The sequence below is a fragment of the Diorhabda carinulata genome, chromosome 1, assembly GCF_026250575.1.
Source record: "Diorhabda carinulata isolate Delta chromosome 1, icDioCari1.1, whole genome shotgun sequence".
Taxonomy (NCBI): domain Eukaryota; kingdom Metazoa; phylum Arthropoda; class Insecta; order Coleoptera; family Chrysomelidae; genus Diorhabda; species Diorhabda carinulata.
The window spans coordinates 15,771,991-15,792,452 of NC_079460.1; the positions used below are offsets into that span (position 1 = coordinate 15,771,991).

General features: G+C 32.5%; 1 protein-coding gene and 1 long non-coding RNA gene across 5 annotated transcripts in view; one reads left to right on the plus strand and one right to left on the minus strand.

The window, feature by feature from the left end:
* Positions 1 to 20,462, plus strand: part of LOC130902398 (uncharacterized) — a 124,153-nt gene that overhangs the window by 101,969 nt on the left and 1,722 nt on the right. Inside the window, exon 2 of the long non-coding RNA XR_009060389.1 lies at positions 20,356 to 20,415. This is a non-coding gene — a long non-coding RNA (uncharacterized LOC130902398). The remainder of the gene's footprint in view (positions 1 to 20,355; positions 20,416 to 20,462) is intronic.
* Positions 1 to 20,462, minus strand: part of LOC130902356 (insulin-like receptor) — a 150,154-nt gene that overhangs the window by 47,301 nt on the left and 82,391 nt on the right. For all 4 annotated transcript variants that reach the window (XM_057814468.1, XM_057814459.1, XM_057814452.1 and 1 more), the window contains one exon: positions 9,993 to 10,364. In XM_057814468.1, coding sequence (XP_057670451.1) covers positions 9,993 to 10,176 — 184 coding nt within the window. In that variant the 5' untranslated portion in view covers positions 10,177 to 10,364. The remainder of the gene's footprint in view (positions 1 to 9,992; positions 10,365 to 20,462) is intronic.

A 20,462-nucleotide genomic window follows, 5' to 3' on the forward strand; every position in this document is an offset into this window, starting at 1 on the left:
AGATATGAATAATTTTAAACAAAAAATGTGGGAATTGGATTTTTCTGCAAAATTGTATTTAATCACTTTTGATTTACAAAGATGTTTCATAAGTAATGTCTGTTTTCTTGTGTGAAAATTCCTACGCTTCAATTTAAACATGTCGTAACTTGTAGTATCTAATTCGATGAATAATACAATAATGATTGTCTTATTGTCGTCTTATCATTCTCTATTTGTTTATTGACGACGCATTGTGTTTTTATAATAAATAGTATGGAGTGCCATAGATATGAAATTCGTTTATTATTAAAACAGTATACAGTAGCTGTGCAACAAGGAAAATATGTGAAATTGAAGGAGAAAACACAGTTAATGAGCGAAGGGCACAGCATTGGTTCAATCTTTTTAATAGTGAAGATTAGACGCTCAAGGATCTTTCGCGTGGGATATTGATGTTAAGAGGGAATTAACAGAAAATAATACTAGTACCAGCACTCGCCGATTATCGGACTCCCATGGACCATCTAAATAGGCGAGATTGTAAATAGAGCCACACGAATAAATCGAAATTCAAGCTATCAATGCCGAGGTAAATAGAGAACTGATGCGAATGTATGAGCGTTGATCGGAGAAATATCCAGGTTTATATAACTGAAAGCAACTGACTCTGAATAAGATCGAAGGACTTGGTAGTATTGAACTCCTACTACAATCAACATTTAGTCCGGATTTTGTATTATCAGATTACTTATTTTTTCAGATCCATGGCGAAATTTTTGGATGTTGAAAATGCAGTGCGGACATTTTTGCACCCGAGCTCTAATAGTTTGGTTTTACCAAGGATTCAAAGGACTGACTGAACGTTGGGTTGAAACCATAGAATACGATGGGATATACTTTGAATAATAAAACTCTCTTTTGGTAGATAAATACGCGATAAATTGACGTTCTGGACATCTGCAGGCGAGCTTGGTGTTCATGTGCCACGTTCGTCTGTCGAGTACCCATACAAGAGGAAACTACGGTGCCAAATATGAGCTTAGCGCAAGGCTGTTCAACTTTGGCCCACGCTTATAAGCCTGGCTTGGCCCAGCCGTGGTAAATGACTGGAATGATAAGAGGGTGCCAGGCTCGGTTACTACCTTTGGCCCAAGCATCACTGCCAAGGCTGGTCTTTGCTTGGTCGCCTTAACTGGGCCAAGCTTTTAAGCCCTTCTTAGTACAACCTTGACTAAAGATCGGGATGATAAAGGTGTACCAGGCTTGGTTGTTATCATTAGGGCCATTCTTTGTTCCCAGACCTGAGCCGGGTTTGGTTGTTACATCTGAACATATGCTTATAAACTCATAATTAACACACATATGAATTATATTTTCATTATTTATTGGATCACAGTGACAAACTAACTCGTAAATCTTTGGTACAACTAGTTTTTTTTATATCAAATAATTGATATAAAAATATTTTTATAATTATTCTAAAATCTTTTCTTGTAATAATAAAAAATAAGTATTTGAAAAATACATGAAAAATTCAAATATAGAATTGATGATCAAAATCGTAATTATTGTAATTGTGAATTATGACTCTTCTTGAATTACTGGAAGTTTTTCACTGAGAGTCCGTTTTGGTTCAATGGCTTCTTCTACATTTTGAGAGACTTCGTTGGAGAGCAGATAATCACTGTCACTTTTATTGTCAATAAATACAATGTCATCGATAGAATCATTAATTAACTAATTAATTAGTAGTATCAGAAGAATCACTATTGTCACTAACACAAATATTATTAATAGAATCCTTGTTTGAATTTGTTTCACTTACACCTGAATTATTTTCTTCGTATTCTTTATTTTATTTAGCACTCGTCACTTCTTAACTCTTCGATATGAATTAGACATTGTTTATAAAGAATTGAATTACGAATTAACAACTGAAAAACAGCCGATAAAAACACGATTTATCTTATCGACGGTAGACATAAATATATAAAGCATGAAGTTGGGGACTTAACCTTCTCTGCTAAAATCGGTCACAATCGGATACTTTCGTATATTTGGTAGAAATGAAAGTGGGAGGTATTTTTCAAATAGTCTGGGTTACCCAGATCTGGCCCAGGTCTACGTTCTCATTGAATGGCCGAACTTAGGCTCGCCAGTCTTGGGCTACAGCTGGGAAGCCACAGGCACGGCCAATGTTCGGCTAACCAGACTTGGGCCCAGGCGAGCGCCTTAACCTCTGCTTCTGAGTATCGTCCCAGACTTGGTCCCGTTGTCCATCTCTGGGAGCTTCTGTATGGGTAGGTCTTGCAAATAGTACTCTAGGTGAGATTATATTGGATAGCTCGAAAGAGGATCTGCCATGGTACTATCGGTGAAACGGAGTCACATCACCGACCTTTTTTCTATGTTCTAAACTTTTCAAGTTTCTGGTCAACTTTGAATTGCATACGAGTCGAATTACTCTCTTCTGTATTGAGTCAAGCATCTTCAGGGTATGCTTGGGGACCGAGCTCCAAATGCACGAGCAATATTCCAAAGATGGATGAATATGATTGTTTGTACATTTGCAAAAGATGTTTGGACTGGATTGTTTGGTTCGACTTGGTGTAATTTAATTTCTTTTAGTTAAACTTGAAAAGGGTATATAGAATAGCTCCTGTTACTTTGTTGAAATGAGTAAATGAATACGTTGTTCTAATATTATTTATTCAAAAAAACTCTGGAAAGGTGAAAATTGTTGAAAATTTCAATTGTACATATACGAAACTTGACTAACTCAGAAGTAAACAATAGTTTATTTAGGTTTAGCTGAGATAAATCACAAACACACCATTCCATACGTTTTTTCCATTGATCGAAGCAGTGTTGGAAATCTTCTCTGGTGAGTGCCTTTAGGAGCTCTGCCGTTTTTTGCTTTACCGCTTATACCGACTCAAGGAAATCTGAGCATAAATTGGTTGATTTGGTAACTGCTTCCGGAGTTGAAACAGTCACAGGGCGACTTGGGCGCTGGTCATCTTCAGTGCTCTCTAGGCCCTCACTAAAGCGCTTACACCACTCAAAAACACGCGCACTCAGTCGGAGTTGATTCCAATTTAACGAGAAATTTGAGATTTATAACTCGCTCCTGTTTTTCGTCACACATGGTTTTCGGCACGAGAAAAAAACACATTCGTTTCAAACCGCTACTGCACAAATACCACAATAGTGACGGAAACGTGTTTTGGGTCGTACGTAGTCAAATTATCTAGATACCCAACACACTATTTGTTTTTTACCCCACCCGTCTAGGGCGCCCTCTAGACGCGCATTCTCGTTATTTAATAGCCAGACCTCGTATTTATCGTTTGAGAATCAATTAGTTAATAATTGCGGTGTGGTAAATTTTGTGATATCTTTAAAAAAAATTAGATTCATCAAATTCAATATTGAACTTGACGCTTTATGGAGCGTATTGATTCTGAATCAATACACTTAATACTTCTATGAATTGTCAATTTGAACATTGACTTTGGTGTGTTGTTGTGCAGAGACATGTCACTAATCAGTTGGCAACCAGTTGGTGACCTCAGTTACTTTACTGGATTTTTGTTTATTTTCAGTTGCTCAGTATGTATTGGGAGTAAGTCAACTTTTGTTAAAAATCTTATAAACGAGTTAAGCTGAGATTTTCTGAAAAAAAAAATCTATGCGATACTGTAAAGTTCACTGTACCGTCATTGTTTATTTTGATCAATATCGATATTTCATTGTTCGGGAATAAACCGTATGAAGGTTAGTTATCACTATTGATAATAGAATAACCGATACTTTGAACCAAATACTATGGTATGCTAAACGAGAAAAAAATATTTACGTCAAAAAAAGTATTGAATGAATTTTACTTCGTATAAGTGCTGTTAAATTACGAATAAAGATTCACTGTACGTCATATTTATATTTGAAGTCATATATAATACTAAATGTTTACTTTGCGACTATCAACTAACGGTGAAGGTATCTCAAATTTCAGTGAAATTTTAAAAAATCCGTTTTATTTAGCAGGTCATTCATATTTCCGGGTAATAAACCAAAACTAGATAAACACGTAGTGTAAAAACAAATAACTTGTAGCCGATTGACTGTGAAGTATATCTAATATATCACATGAGTTATATTTTGGCTACTAAGATATACTTCATATCTTTTAATTCGTTTTTCACCTCGTGTTACATAACATTAAAATACGAGAAAGCCATGAAGCCAACCATGTAAATATATATATATATATATATATATATATATATATATATATATATATATATATATATATATATTAATTATGTCAATTTATTCATAACATGATATTATTTCGTGTTCCATCATTGTTTAATTAAAAACTTTAGTCACGTTAACAAATACATAAAAACAGGTAACCTTTAAGAGCCCTCAGAAACAGCAATTTGAAGTTTTTAAATAAATTTTTTATTAACAAACAGAAACGGAACGAAATGATTTATAGCGAATCCATTATATATTAATGTTTAAAATCTTCAGCATATCAATTTTTTCAGTATACTTAGTACTTTTATTAGTTAAGTGTATGAAATAATAAAATAATAAAATTTTTTTTAACAATAACACTAGGCAACACTCAAAGTAACTCGAACCAAATCTGTGGTGCACTTTATTGGTAGCGCCTCAAAAGTTAACAGAAAAATATAAGTTTTTGCCATTGACTTCTATAAACATTTTGATATTTTTTTCCACCAAATTTTCACTTTTCCGTTATAATCTGTAAGTAGCTCAGAGTTATCATCAATTATTTTCGCGTCACCTTTGGAAGTGATTCTCCAATTCTCCCGACTAATTTTGTTCTTATCATTCTTTTAAAAAATTATTGAAAAAAAAACTAATTTTGAAACAGAAGAGACCTAAAATCAAGAATGTTTAGAAACATGTTACACCTTTAATTAAGAAGTGCTATCGTGCATATTTCAACCTGGATATTTCCAGCCAGGATGAATATTGGGTACCACACATCTACTGTATCTCATATCACAGAAATTTTACCGGTTGGTTGGTCAATATTTAGTAATGCCTTTTGGTGAACCAGTGATATGACGCCAATTTACCAAACACAAAATATTGCTTAACTGAAACAGCTCCTGTCAGTCCTCAAGAACCCAACCAATTGGAGCTTAACGATCTTATAAGTTATTTGGATTTGCCCAAATGAAAAGCTGAAGTGTTAAGTTCAAAACTGAAACAGTGGAATCTGATTAAGACTGGAGTTAAAGTTACAGTCTACCGTAAACGTCACCGTTCATATGATGATTTGTTTTCCAAAGATAACGACAGTACTGTAATTGAGGGCTTGATGTTAAAACTGAGCTATTAACATAGGTCAGACGAATGGATATTATTCATTGATTCCTCTAAGTCAAGTCTAAAGGCTGTATTGCTCCATAACGGATATAAATTTCCATCACTATATTCAACTCATTAATAAGAAACATACTAGTATTAAAAGGGATACATTACAGCAAACAATAATGGTTAATTTGTGCAAATTTGAAAGTTGTTGCTTTGGTTTCAGAACTACAAACTGGCTACACGAAATACTGTTACTTTTTATGCGAATGGAACAGCTGAGAGAGAAATGAACATGATGTAAGAACAACATTGCCGCCAAGAATAGTTTAGATTCCTGGGCAAAAAAATGTGAAAAATGAACTTTTAGTAAACCCCGAAGAGGTGGTATTACAACATTTGCACATCACATTAGGGCTAATAATAATTTTGTAAAAGCCATGGACAAAAATAGAACCGTTTTCAAATTTTTAAAACAAAAATTTCTCTCTTTTCATTTTATTACCACCTTAAATGAAAAATAAATAAAAACTTGGGGTTATGTTAAAGTTACTGAAAACTTTTTGGGTAACTACAGACCCCGTAAAAAAATGCTTATTGCATATTATAAATTGGTATATAATATGTCCTTCAAAATAGACAGTGACAAACATGGAGAGCGCTTTCATTAAGATTTCGCCATAATTGAAAATAGCTACCGTGGAAAATGGGGACCAGCAATGCTTGCAGACTACTGTTGGTCTTTTATTCGGACACCGGACTCCGAATAAAAGAGACATGCGAAACGGTCTAAGAAAACAGGTTTTTTTATGCCGATAATAAAACTGGAGTTTCATAATTAAAATTTTTCAAAGCGATAAATTTATTTCTCACAAAGATGTTACGTAATTTTTTTTCGATCACATACTTTTATCCACGAGGAAAAAATTAATTTTTTGTTGCCCAGTGTAATTTGAGTGGTCTCTGATATGCAGTGTTGAGCGATTCACTTAACTCTCTTCTGATTGTATGATACTTTATTTAATGTACTAATAAATTCACTAAAGTGTGGTCATCAATATCTCCTTTCTCGCGAAGATCTGAAATTCTTTATAGGGTCGTGGGTAAAAATGAAATCCCTACCAATGAATTTGAAATCTTCATTTTGTATTCTATTATAACTGTGTTGTAATCTTCACTAGCTCGATGTTGTTTGCTTGCAAGCTTAATAACCTTCTGCAAAGTCGTGAGACTTGGTATGTCTGTTGATGTCAGTATAAGTTTTTTCTCATTTTTTTATCAACTTTCTTTAGGTTAGTTTTATTGCTACATTTCTAAGTTATTAACGATAGAAAGTTATTTATTTGTTTTACAAAACACAAACACAATACTTTTCAGTTGATTACTGTGGTATACTTCGGTATTCATGAGAAATTCGTCGAATGCTCGTTTAGAGATGAAAACACAAGTGTATCTTTGTCAAAGTTTTCACCAATATATTTTGCGGTTCACCATAGTTACTGAGAAACTTTGATATTTCTTAAACACATTGTCATTTCTGACATTAATTATTGAGTTCTTAGGCTAACAGAAAGAAGGATCTTACATTTTTCCACACACTTATCACTACGTTAAAATGTTCGCACAGGTACACCACTTGTTTAATTTCATCGTCGGTGTTGAATCTTTTACTCCTTAAGTCGGCTTTCAGTTTTGCGAACGAAAAATAGTCGGTTGGAGCCAGATCAGGGCTATATCAATATGGGTTCTTGGCCACATAGAGTAAATAGAGTGCGTTCGCAAAAATCTTTATGCAGGCGTCAGTGCTTTAGACCAAGTTTTAACTTGTTGCTTCCATCCATTTTATTACAGTAGAGCTCGAACGACAACTTGGTCAAGTTGTTTTGGAAAATGTATCAAATTGAGTTTCATGCTGTTATAAAATTTTTGACTAAAGAAAAATTAACACCAACACAAAATAAAAAACAGAATGGTGACGTGTGTCCATCATTTTCAACAATTAAAAATTGGTCTAAGTTGTTTCACGAGAATCATTAGTGGAAGAGATTTTTCTAATAACGGGATCTAACAACAATTGCTGCCCAGATCGACATTTCTAAAACAAATGTTCTAAGGATTTTACATGAGCATTTAAATATGACAAAAATTAATACAAGGTGGGTGTTTCGAATTCTCAACACATAGCAAAACAAGCGTCGAGTAGAATGTTATGAGCCATTTTTAGAGCTTTGCCTCGAGATTCAAGAAGTGTAATTCGATTTATTGTAACAGGTGATGAAATTATCTAAAAGATATGCAATGAAGTGGTGTCGGAAAGGAGAACATCTGTCAAAAAATGGTCACATAAAGCACCATAAAAGTTATGGCTACAATATTTTGGAACTACGACTTTAAGGAATCAAATACAAATACATACTATGACTTACTAAAGCAGTTGCATCAAAAAAATATCGACAAGGCACTTGTTTTACTTTTCAAGGCTAATTCACATGAATGTGGCTTTACAAAGATGTAATATCCAACATATAGCCCTGATCTAGTCCCGTCCAACTATTTTTTGTTCGAAAACCAGGAGATCAACTTAAGGTGTAGAAGAGTTAACAGTGACGATGAAATTAAACATTAAACATTAAAAATGTGTGGATTCAACGGGAGAATATATTGGAAAAGTTATTTTTTATTCATGACTTTCCTTCCTATGTTAGGCCGCACTATGTAGGTGTCGCGTAAATTGTTAAACACATACCTAATGTATGAAGATGGACTGAAAATTCTCTGGTTCTCTCGCATTTACACTGGATTTGGAAGTATTTTAGATCCTTCACATTGGCATTGGTATAATTTAATAAATACTATTATGAATTTGTGTTTTGCCATATATGTTAGATATTATACTTTATCGTGAATGCGTCTATTTATTGAATAATTTATTACCCGGTTGTGGTTTGTGCATTTAAAGCCATATAGTGATAATGCGAATTAGATTTTTAATTGTTTGATAGATCCTGTCAATATGTACAATGTGGTCCATATGTATGGAAAAAATTCAAATTAAACGTTATTATGTACTATGTGAAAAAAATCTGGAACAGGTCGATTTTTATTCTTAAATTGACAATTTACAGTATGAAAATATTATCCCCCTCCAGCACCCCCTCTGAATTATAAGCATCACCTCGAAAATTTTAAATAAGAAAGAGGTTCGGGAAGAACCTGTTTGGAAACTGATTTTAGTCCTCTGTTCAGCAATATGTAGTTTTTTTTAAATTTGGAGAAATCATAACTGAAAAAATTAATTTTTTAGATGTAAAATTTTGATAATCACAAACTTTACTTAGAATAATAATGTCGCATAATATTTACAATGTATTTTTTAATGTACTTTACAAATAAATTAAATGTTCCAAATGACCACCATTCACTTCTTGATAATAACCGAGGCGATTTTGCAATTCTCGTACACGTTTTGTATGACCTCGAGGGTTATTTTGTTAATTCTTCCGTTATCCGAACTTTTAAATTAACAATATTGTCTGGTCTATTGAAATATATATTAGATTTTAAATAACCCCATAAAAAGTAATCGAGAGGATTCAAATCGTCAAATCGGTGGATCTAGTCAGTTATTCCATCGTTCCATGTCTTCCAATCCACTGTATGTGCAAAATGCAGTGGTGCTCCTTCTCGTTGGTAGTAAATACATCGATTTATCTCATTTGGAAAAAGGAAAAAGTCTTGTAATGAAGGCACTAAGAAGTTAATCAAAAAATCTAGATAAACCTCACCATTAACTTTGCCCTCAAAAAAATAAGGGCCAATAATTTTATCAGTGGCAAGTTATCTTGTTGTCTTATGCGGATTTTCCCCAATCTCTAAAAGTACATCCAACATTTCTACCTAGTTTTTCAATATTTTTCACATGTTCAGTTTCACGAAACTTTTTCAATTTTGCTGTAGACTGTGAAACTTGTTGACCAAGGTATTTATTATCATATATTTCAAAAACCTATTTTTGAGTTTTTGTTTTATAACCACACCAATCATAATTAAAACTTTATTCTTTGAGTCTCGGAAAAATGAGCCATAATTAAATTTAATACTCGCACAAATATTATACGGACGTCTTTTAGTAACTTTAAATACCTAAATGACAGCAGGCTACTAGATTCATATTAAATTTTGACTATTTTAGTATCTCCAAAGATTTTTTCATATGTGTTTAGCAGAACAGATACAAAAATACCTGATTATTTCTAAAGAATTTCTCAATAGACCAGACAATAAGTGCTGATTTAAAAGTTAGGATAACGGAAGGTTATTGTCAAGAAGTGAATGGAGGTCCTTTTGAACATTTAATTTAATTGTGACGACCCCCTTTCTTATCTAAAATTTTCGAGAGGGATAAAATTTTCACACTGTAAATTGTCAATTTAAGAATAAAAATCGACCTGTTCCAGATTTTTTTCACATAGTACATAATAACGCTAAAATTGAATTTATTCTATATATATGGACCGCATTATGTAATAAAACGCATATTTATAAAATGATTCATGACAAATAATAAATATTACGTTAGATTCTGATTTCATTTCTATAAAATCAAAATGTCTTTAATTATAACTATGATTACGTTGTTGAAATTTATTACTTACTGCGTTTGGAGTCATTTTCATTGATGGAATCAGATAACAGGCTCGTCTCGATGTCGTCCGCAGCGATGAGATGGAGGAATCCAGGGAGGAGGATGCAGATGTAGATAAGTATAGTTCTGGTTGAAAAGCCGGAGCCAAAAAGTTGGCGGAAGTGTGCCGAACACGCAATGCCGTCGACGGCCATCAGTGGCGACACGTACACATGTGTAAATTATCCAGTAAAACTTTTTCATATAATGTTCGTGAAAAATAGCAAAGTGACGAAGCTGTAATGTTCTTTTTTCATTAACATGTTATTTACAAATTTTTCTGGCGAATGCTTCAAACATCACGGACCAGCTGATTATCACATTGTCTTTAAGCTCGTTCCACCTACAAAATTAAAACAAACTATAAATAACTTGAAATATACCAGGTGATATATATATATTTAAGTAGAAGGTGATCGAACCATTTTGGGGGTTGATTAGGAGTGACGTTGAAAGAAGTTTTTCACCTGTCAGTTTATTTGAAAAATTTTAATTTCAAGCCATGGATGATTCAATTGTTGAACTTTTTCACTCTTGTAATTTTTCATAAGACATGTTTTTAACAATGTTATTTCAAAAGTTACAAAAAAGTCAGTTGGCTATAAGTTTTTAAATCAAATTTGACAATTTGTAATTCAATTTTTCTAGTAATTAAATTGTTGTCAATTTTTTCAAATGAGTGGAAAATTCTGAGTTAGCGAACAAGTGATATTTATTGGTGTTAGGTTTTTGTGAAGGGAACTGCAGAAGCGGCGTGGAAGAAAATCAGGGAGGAGGAGTATTTCTAATCGCGTGGTGGAGAACGTTCTGTTCAGATGAATGTGCGAGATGAAAAAATTATTTTGGACATTCAACGGTATATTAGAAACAGAATATTTTCTAGGGAGAGTGCCATATGAAGATCATCTGTACACCGAACTATTAGACGTAATTTACTCCATCCATATCATGCCCAAAATTGCAAGAAGACTTCAGTGAATGAATATCTGTCGATTTATTTTACGCCAGGATATTAATTTTAAAAGAAAATTCTTTTTACTGATGATGTTTACTTTAATTGTTAGAAAATATTTCTCTGTGAGGAACATCCTCCTATATTCTTCTGCTATAGTTTTCTTCACGAAAACACCGATAACACATCCACTTGTTCTCTAAACGAAAATTATAACAATTTAATTACTAGAAATACTGAATTACAAATTGTCAAATTTGTAGTATAAATTCGTAGCCAATTTATTTTTTGGGAAATATTTGATTTTTCCTTCAAAATGAATTATCTATGGTATGAAAATAAAGTGTTTCATATCAACTGACGAACACTATGTCCCAAATTTAATATTTTAAAGTGGAAGGGTTACAAAATTTTTTTTTTTTTCATAAGTTTAGTCTCTACTTTGATGCCCTTCAACTCCTCAGGATTGCATTTTGGTATAGAGCAAAATTGTCCCCAATTATAATATTTTGGGCTTCCCTATACACCTCTGCTGTGTAGCAGTTCTTATGCGCGACGCCCTGCATAATCTGAAACGAATACCTACTAATATGAAATAAAATATAAATAAATATTTTTAAAAATCTATCCCATCATGTACATAATGTAAAAATTATTAGTGTTAATAGTCAATAATTCGAATGCGTACATCACCATGACGTCAATGCATTTTTTTTAATTACTATTGAGAACAAAAATTTTAATTGGATTTCAGTATCGTTAATTGAAAACAAATGCACTAAAATTAATATTTGTATTTCATGGTTTTCTTGAAATATAGCTAAATATACCATTATTTCAAAAAATATTCATAACAATTCCGAATCTATCGAAAATTTGAAAGTTTAGTGATTCTCATTTAAATCATAGTATTTTCACATTCTTTTCTTCGTTGTTTGTTCGTGAGTGTATCCCGCGACATAAGTTTAATTCGAGTTTTCAGGTAATTGAACACCTCAAATCCTTCTCAAACTCAAAATAATTAAAATGTATTTCATGTTCTTAATATTTTATTTTGATTAAAAAAGCTCACTACAGCCCCAATAATTGGTTAAAATAAGTACTATAATTTTCACGTGAAAATGAATATTTTTTGCACATATATGGAAAGGCATGGAAAGAAGTATATGTTTTATATAAGTTTTTACAAAAAGTGAAACAGAATCGAAAAAATTTTATTGCTTTTCGAAATATTCGTCCTAAAGGTCTATACATTTTTGCATACGCTGAAACCATTATGGAAACATTTTTCCTATTCTGTTGCTGATATCGTAGAAATATTGTTTTAAATATCTTCAACAGCTTCTTGAGATGATGAAAATCTTTTGTTTGGCAGTGGAGGAGAAGAAAGAGTTATTAGGCAATGGAATTGGAATATACAGGCCATGAGACATTAAATCGATGTTTTTCTTTTTCAAATATTCAGTTGTTTGACGTGATTCATCTGGAACATTTTTCACACCTATATATCCATGCAAAATCGATTGTATCGCGGTCTGTGATATCCTAAGAGACGTCTAAATTTGCCTGTAAGTCACATACCGATATTCTTCAATCATGCTGCGTACAGCATTGAATTTTTTTCGAATTACAACCAATTTTGGCCGACCTCGACAACCATCATTGAAGGACGCATGACCATCACGAAATACTGCAAACCAATTGTATACAGTTTTCTCTGAAGGCATTTCATTACCAGAAGATGCACGAAGCGATTCTATATAATATTGTTGAGTATCGCCTTTCCTAAAGCCATTAAAAATCATCCAACGTAAGCCTTCATTTTTCATTTCCATTTTTGCACTAACTTGCTATTTTAAACATTTACTATCAACAACTCTCTCCTTCTTTTCTTTGTTCAGTTGTATTGACTAACTTCTCATTGCTCTTTTCCTTTTAGGTGTTGTTATTATCATGAACTTCGATTTACTTCATTGACTCGTAGATTCACTGTCTGTACAGTGTCTATGAAGGCTATACAAATTTCCTTAAGCCCGTTTTCCGATGTTGAAAGGATTACTACAACAACTTACTCAAGCTATTTCTACATTGCAATTGGCTTCGAAATAACAAAAGTCAATGTTCAAAAATACCGTTGTGTCAGAACTCATTAACTTCACGTATTATTCGATTGTAGAAACTCCAATTATGGGATAATTAGCGCCATGATTATGAATGAGATTCCTTTTGGTTAGATATTTAAAAAAATTCTATATATTACTATTTTTATTGTTATTAAGGTTGTTGTCTTGGTCGTTGAAAAAGTCGATTCTCATGTGTTTGGAGGTTAATTTTGTCTTATTTAGTTTACATTTAGAAGATTCACTTTTAGTTTTTAAGTAACTATAAGTCAGCTTAGTGTGGCATTTAGATCATCTTAAATGGATATTTATTCAATGAACTTACGAGAAGTAATTAGCCTGACCTAGAGATGGCGGTAGTTGCTTGAAAAATACCACTGTATTAGAAAGTACACAATCTATACAGCATATGTTTCAAGTTTGAAGACGCCCTGTTGTTTAGTATTTGTTTAGCAACCATCAATAGTTAAAGTTTTCAGTGAATTTATAAACATGGAAAAATTGGTTATCGTTATGTGATACACTACTTTTACATGAAAGCTGTTAGCACAATGAATATAAAAGCTGAACTAGATTCTACTCTGAGTGAGACTGCTCCTTCGTTATCCACAGTAAAATATTAGGTAGCAGAGTTTAAACGGACCTGCGAAGATCAGCATCGCAGTGGTCGACCAAATGAAGTGACTACTCCAGAAATTTCGAAGAAAATCCACAAAACAGTTCTAGATTATCGTCAACTGGAAGTGCGCGAGCTAGCGGCCATAGTAGTCATTTCAAAAAGTACTTTACATCGCATAATAACTGAAAGTTTGGACATGAGAAAGCTGCGCACAAGGTGGATGCCGCGAATATTATACGAGCTTATTCCAACGTTTCAGCGACGAAATCAAGCAAAAACGGCCGTATTTGGCTAAGTAGAACGTGTTGCAATGGCCAAAATTAATTATTTTGATAAATAATAAACTTGTTTTCTACTCCCAGACTTGGTGGTCAAAGAGTTTCCAACAATGAAGAGGTTAATGGATATTTTGCCTGAGCTTGACGATTCTGAACATTACTGGGAAAAGTGTATGGAGCTAAAAGCAGATTACGTTGAATGTATGGAAAATAACTGGTTTCATCAAATTGACAAATATGCTTATTGTTATTTATATATTGTTATTTTTCACTAAAAATTGGCTTTGGCTATTATTGGTCATGTTTAAAAATAGCGTAAAATAAGTTAGGCGACAAACATTCTAGTACATTTGATTATTTGACGAACAACTAATTGGCTTCGTCATTTAAATAATAAAGTCACAACTTGTCACAACACTTGTCTTAATTATAGGAATATCCAGTTTACACTGAATATTATTTACATTTTTGCTTAATTTAACTCGATTCGTATCCCACTCATACTTAATTTGCTGTTGTTGTTTTGAAATTTCGATTCTATATTTATAATTTGTGACTAGTAAACAGAAAATATAATCTATTTAGTTGGATGTTACAATTTAGTTGGATAAAATTCATACACGAATAATTTTTGGATATCATAAACATTGGCAATCATTGGCGTTATTATCAAAGTCGCGTCTCAAGTCTGTTCCCAAATTGGAAATGACCTAGATGGACTATGCATATGTTATTACATCTATTATTTAGATTAGCAATTAAAAGTGCTCATAGAGTTGCTAGATTCCCTGCTTTGGATCAGAGGGAAGATTCCGCCTACATATTTTAATAAAGGTTTGAAGCACCACATTCAATAATGTGTCTAGGCATTATATGTGTTAAATATTTTTCTTGAATATCTCATATCATGTGTCTACTCTTTCATGTCTAACACCCATTAGAGATGGAGGACTGGGTGGATTTCTTAATCTGCTATCGATTATGTCCCACACAATTTTAACCTTCCGTGAATAGAAGTATCGTCCTTCACTATGTGGGGTTGCCTTGACCTCGTCATTCTATTTTTTAATGGTAGTATATTTTTATGTTATTAATGGACTGGACTACGAGAGAACCAAAATAATAGAATATTATATACCAAAGTGGTGAAGACTATTATTATTTACCGAGAAACAAGATTATTTCGTAAATTTAAGGCAAAAATTAAAAATAAAATTTTTTCTTATGAGAATCAAATAGCACAGGAGCACATGCTGTTTATTCACTTTTTATAAAAGTTTAAGTACGCTAGAAATGAAAACTGACATTAGAACAGAAAATTTTTTTACTTGGTTTTTTCATTATGATTTGAAGTCGATTTCATTACGTTAGGTCATAAAAGTATTGTCAGAAAAATCTGATAGTGTGTAGGTTAAAACCTATGACATTTTTGAAAATTGATGTAAGAATAAGCTTATTTTCAAGAATATACAAAGAAAATGTCTGTGGTCTCATTATTCGATGTTCAGAGCCACGCTTTTGTTGAGTGACAACATCGACGTATCCATATCTACTACGCAATAAGTCGTGTGACTCACACACAGATGGCGCTGCCATTGTTAAATCCATACGACGTTTAAAAAGCACCAAAAAACTACTTATGTTTCTTTCAAAACACTGGATCTAAAACAATTTCGTGTATTAATTTATCATTGATTCTTAATGAAAAAAATACTGTACAAGCTCAGCAATGGCTTCATATGTGTTATCCGGACTCTGCTCCATCGAAAAGAACCATTTGTTATTGGTTTGCTAAGTTTGAATGTGGTTAAACAGAAACCGATGATGGTGAACATTTTGGTCGTCCAATTGAGGTGGTGCCCAAGAAAACATTAAAAAAGTACACAGATTAATTATATCTAATCGTAAATTGAAATTTCATGAGATAGCTGAGGCTGTAAAGATATCAGAAGGCAGTGTGTTAACAATTATGAATGAACATATGACCATGAGAAAGCTTTTTTCAAACTGGTGCCGCGTTTACTCACAATCGATAAAAACAACAACGTGTTGATGATTCAGAGCAGAGTTTGGGCATGCTGACACGTAGTGAATCAGCTTTTTTGCGTCGATATGTAGCAATGGATAAAACATGGATCCATTACTTCACTTCGGAATCAAAATGATCATCATCTGAATGGACTACAGCCGGTGAACCACGTCCGAAGCATCCAAAGGCACAAGAGTCAGCTAGGAAGATTATGACTTGAGTATAATGGGATGCGCTTGGAATATTGCTCATAGCCTATCTCCAAAAGGGGAGGGACAATCAATAGCGATAACTACATAGAGTTGTTACATCGTTTGAATGCAGAAATCAAAGAAAAAGGCCTCATATGTCGATGAAAAAACAACAGACAATTCATCGATTCACAATGTTGATGACAACGATGGTTAATTGAACGAATTACACTTCGAATTGCTTCCTCGTTCACCGTATAGTCCAGATCTGGCCTCAAGTCAATTTTTTCGATTTTCTCGAGTTGAAGGTAACACCAAATGTGGTCGATATGAAAAGAATTCTAATCTATAAACAATTCGCACGCCAAGGTTAAAAGTAGTTCTCCACGGTATGCACCCAACAGCATCATTGTTTGTGACTTTCAAAATAAATCAGTTAAAAAAGATATGTCTTACTTATCCCAGAAATAATATCACTGCATCGAAACCCTTCCGAACGTATTAGCTTAACCTCTACTCTCCCACCCAGCGAAGGCTTAGAAGGCATCTTCCGTGTGATCTGTCTGACAGATTTTGTCTTCCGTGTGATCTGTCTGACAGATTTTAGTGTCATAGTGGTGTGTTGTGTAGTTATACCTCAATCAAACTTTTTTGTTAAAGGAAATTGCCACTGGGTAATATTCCTACAAGATAACTTTGCTTTGAACCATATGCTCATTATAAATTTTACAGTTTGCAAATAAAAAAGGGGTCGTTAAAAAACCTTTATCGATGAAAGATGATTTCTTAGAGCTAATTACATTTGGCGAATGTTTTTATCACTTAATTTGTCTCACTGTTTTTTCCTTCTGACTATATCTAATAAAACCATTATAGACAATTATTTAAATAAAAATTTTCCTGTATTAAATATTAAATGTTTGTTTAGAGTCAGTTTGCTTGTAGATGTGCCAATAAAAATTTAAACATCAAAGCAAATTGATATGTTGAAATAAAACACGAACGACGATACTTTTTCTTTTTTTTTCAATATATAACTGTAAAGCCAATAACAAGAAATATAACCATTTACATTCCAAGCTTTTTATCGATTTCTGTAAAAATTAACTTGCAAATTACACTATAATATAAAATATACAAGTGCTAATAGCAGTGTTCAGTTAATTTAAAAATAAATTGATTTTAAGAAGCAAGAACCGTTCATGCAATTATACCAGCTTTGCGAACATTCTTGTAGAAACAATAGATATTTCTTAAAATAGACTTTTCACGTTCAAAACTTTTCACGCTGTTTGTGTGAACTACTTTATATAAAAGACAAATAATATTAAATGAAATAAAAACTAGTGCCTTATTGTAGCGTTTTGAGAGAAAAATTTAAGGTTGGACCCTTGGACCCTAACATTTAGACAAAATATCAATAAAATTAAACACTGGCCAATGCGACGCAAAAGAAAAGACAAAAGTAGTCAAGTGCATGGCATTACTATCTGTTTTCAGGATTTCTTATTTGTGGCTCAAATCTTCCAATCCTCCAAATTTATATCGTTCCACACTTCTGGCCATATTTTCTGGATTTTCCTAGTTACCTTTGAATTTTCATGAAGGCTGATCTATATTGTGATAAAGTTCAGTGCCTCCTTCGTTCTTTGAGATATCAATTTAAAAATTTGAGGGATATTAACTTATTAGTTTTCACATTTTATATTTATTTACAGGGTCGAGAATGTTGTGCCATATAAAAGTTACACTTTTTTTTAAAGCAAATACCCTAAATTTTATTGTATATTTGGAATCTGATTGACTTCCCCATTACAATAATTTAGGGTTGTGATGTTATAAGGAGCATTTAAAAAGTTATAACCAATTTTCCATAAAAGTTCAATACCCTGTACAATGTAAGAGAAATTCAAAAATGAAGATCTGTTGCGGCCAAAGCATTAGTAGTAAAAATTCTGGAAAATAATAATTTCGTTAATATTCATTGAATCTGATACAGGTTACATCTAGATAGATACTAATACATTATTTTCTCAGTTTTTTCAAATTAATCACCCTGTAATTTATGTGAGTATCGAAAAGTATTACCAACATACTTCCCTATATTTAAAATTATTAGTTCTTGAGATGTTTTGATTTTTCTGTAGAAAACAATGATTACGTATCATTATCTAATTATTTAACAATTAATTGTAAGTTGGCTATTATTTATTTGTCAAAAATTGATATTTGACAATAAAATGACACGACACGAATTTGAATAAGGGCAAAAATGAATTTAGCTAATGGTGAAATCATTAATATAATCTCGATATTGGGATAATACAATAAAGACACCTTACTGTCAGCAAGAGTATACGGCAACCTACAAAAAGAGAGATTCAAAAGATTGATGGAGCGGTTCAATCGCACGAGTTCAGTTAAGTATGAAAAGTGTGGAAAATTGATAATTTTTGTGATAGAAGAAAATGAAACTAATGTTTTGCTGGTAGTTACGGGAATCAAGAAATCGTTTGGTCTTTGAATGTGTGGGAAAGTAAGGTTGGTTAATATGTGGTAGGACCTTATTTTTTGAGGAACATTTAAATGCTCAGATAGACGGGAAGAAATGTTCCAGTACAGTAGCGACCAAGATCCCCAGATTCAAATGAAATGGAATCATTTTTCTTGAGTCACATTAAGAATGAAGTGTACAAAATACCTCCAACAACAAGGGATGACATGATGGAGAGAATATAGAATGAATTTAAGTGTTAATACTTCGTGATGTAAATATCTCACTGCATAGATGTCTTTGGAGGTCATTTCCTACACCTACTGTGATAATTAAGACATGTACGTACACTAAGGTAAATAGTTTTTCCTTTGTATTTGCAATTCAACCGCTACAGTACCAAACAGCAATGATAAAATGTCAGTTTTTCACATATAGTTATATAATCTTTGTTTTGCACAGGAAAGGATTTTGGTAGTACTTTTCGATACTACATAAAATACATGGTAATTCATTTGAAAGAAATGAGAAAATGTATTTTGATTCACCCTATACACTACTATTTGAATGCTTTGGTGGCAAGAAATCTTCATTCTTCAATTTCTCTTACATTGTATAAAGTATTGATCTTGTTACGATTTATATGGAAAATTGGTTTTAACTTTTTAAAGTTCCGAATGAGGAAGTTAAGCTGATTCCAAATATGAAATGACATATAAGGTGTTTCATTTAAAAAAATGTAATTTTGATATTGCACAGCATTCAATACCATTATTTTAAAATAAGAAGACTAATCATGATTAAGATTCCTCAAATTTTCAAATTGATATCTCAAAGGACGAAGGAGACACTGACTTTTATCACACTAATCAATTACTCTGTATATTGTTGCATTTCTATTATTTGTATCTTTAGACTTTGTGACTTTTCCACTTATTTATAGGTTTCTACACAAGTTTATAAATTTGTATGTTTTCGATCCTTGTTCTCCTCAAATTATCTTTCTATGCACTTTACGTTCTCAAATTTTTATCTTCCTCTCGTTCATAATCCAGGTTTCACATTGATACGGTAGATATCATTGGGTGTATGATTATTTCGTAGATTATATATTTTTATTTTACTTTGCAAAATAATAAAATTGATTTATACATAAATTCAGAGGAAACCCGCTTATGCCAGTGCCAAATAATTGATGATTTATTACTTTGAGTTAATACAAAACCAAATGCACTTCAAGAAACCGTTAAAAAATTTTATTGGTAGTTTAATAATTTTTGTATTGTTTGTACGAATTATGGCGTGAAAATTCAATAATAAAATTTTATTATGAGATGAAAATATATCACAAAACACAATCTGTAATTGGTTTTACACTGCCGAGGATAGAAAGACAACGTGGTGTTGAAATGCATAAATCTACGAAAATATATAGGTAATTAAGGGGAATAGAAAGTCTATAAATTCTTGATTATCTACAAATTATCATCATCGGTTGAATTAACAAAAATGTTGATTGCATTTTTCATTAATTACACTCTTCGTGTGGATAAATAGTACAGATAATTTGTTTACAACATTTTCAAAATATAAATGACAGGCGTACGAATTGTGAATAAGAATTTTTTGAATAAGTTGATTTTGGTTACAGAAATGTGACGGCTAAATTTCCGTGTCATGCAGAAACAGCGGGGAGCGGAGCGATGCCAAGGTGAGTAGTATTTATTGGTAATCGTTATTAAATCGAAAAATACGATT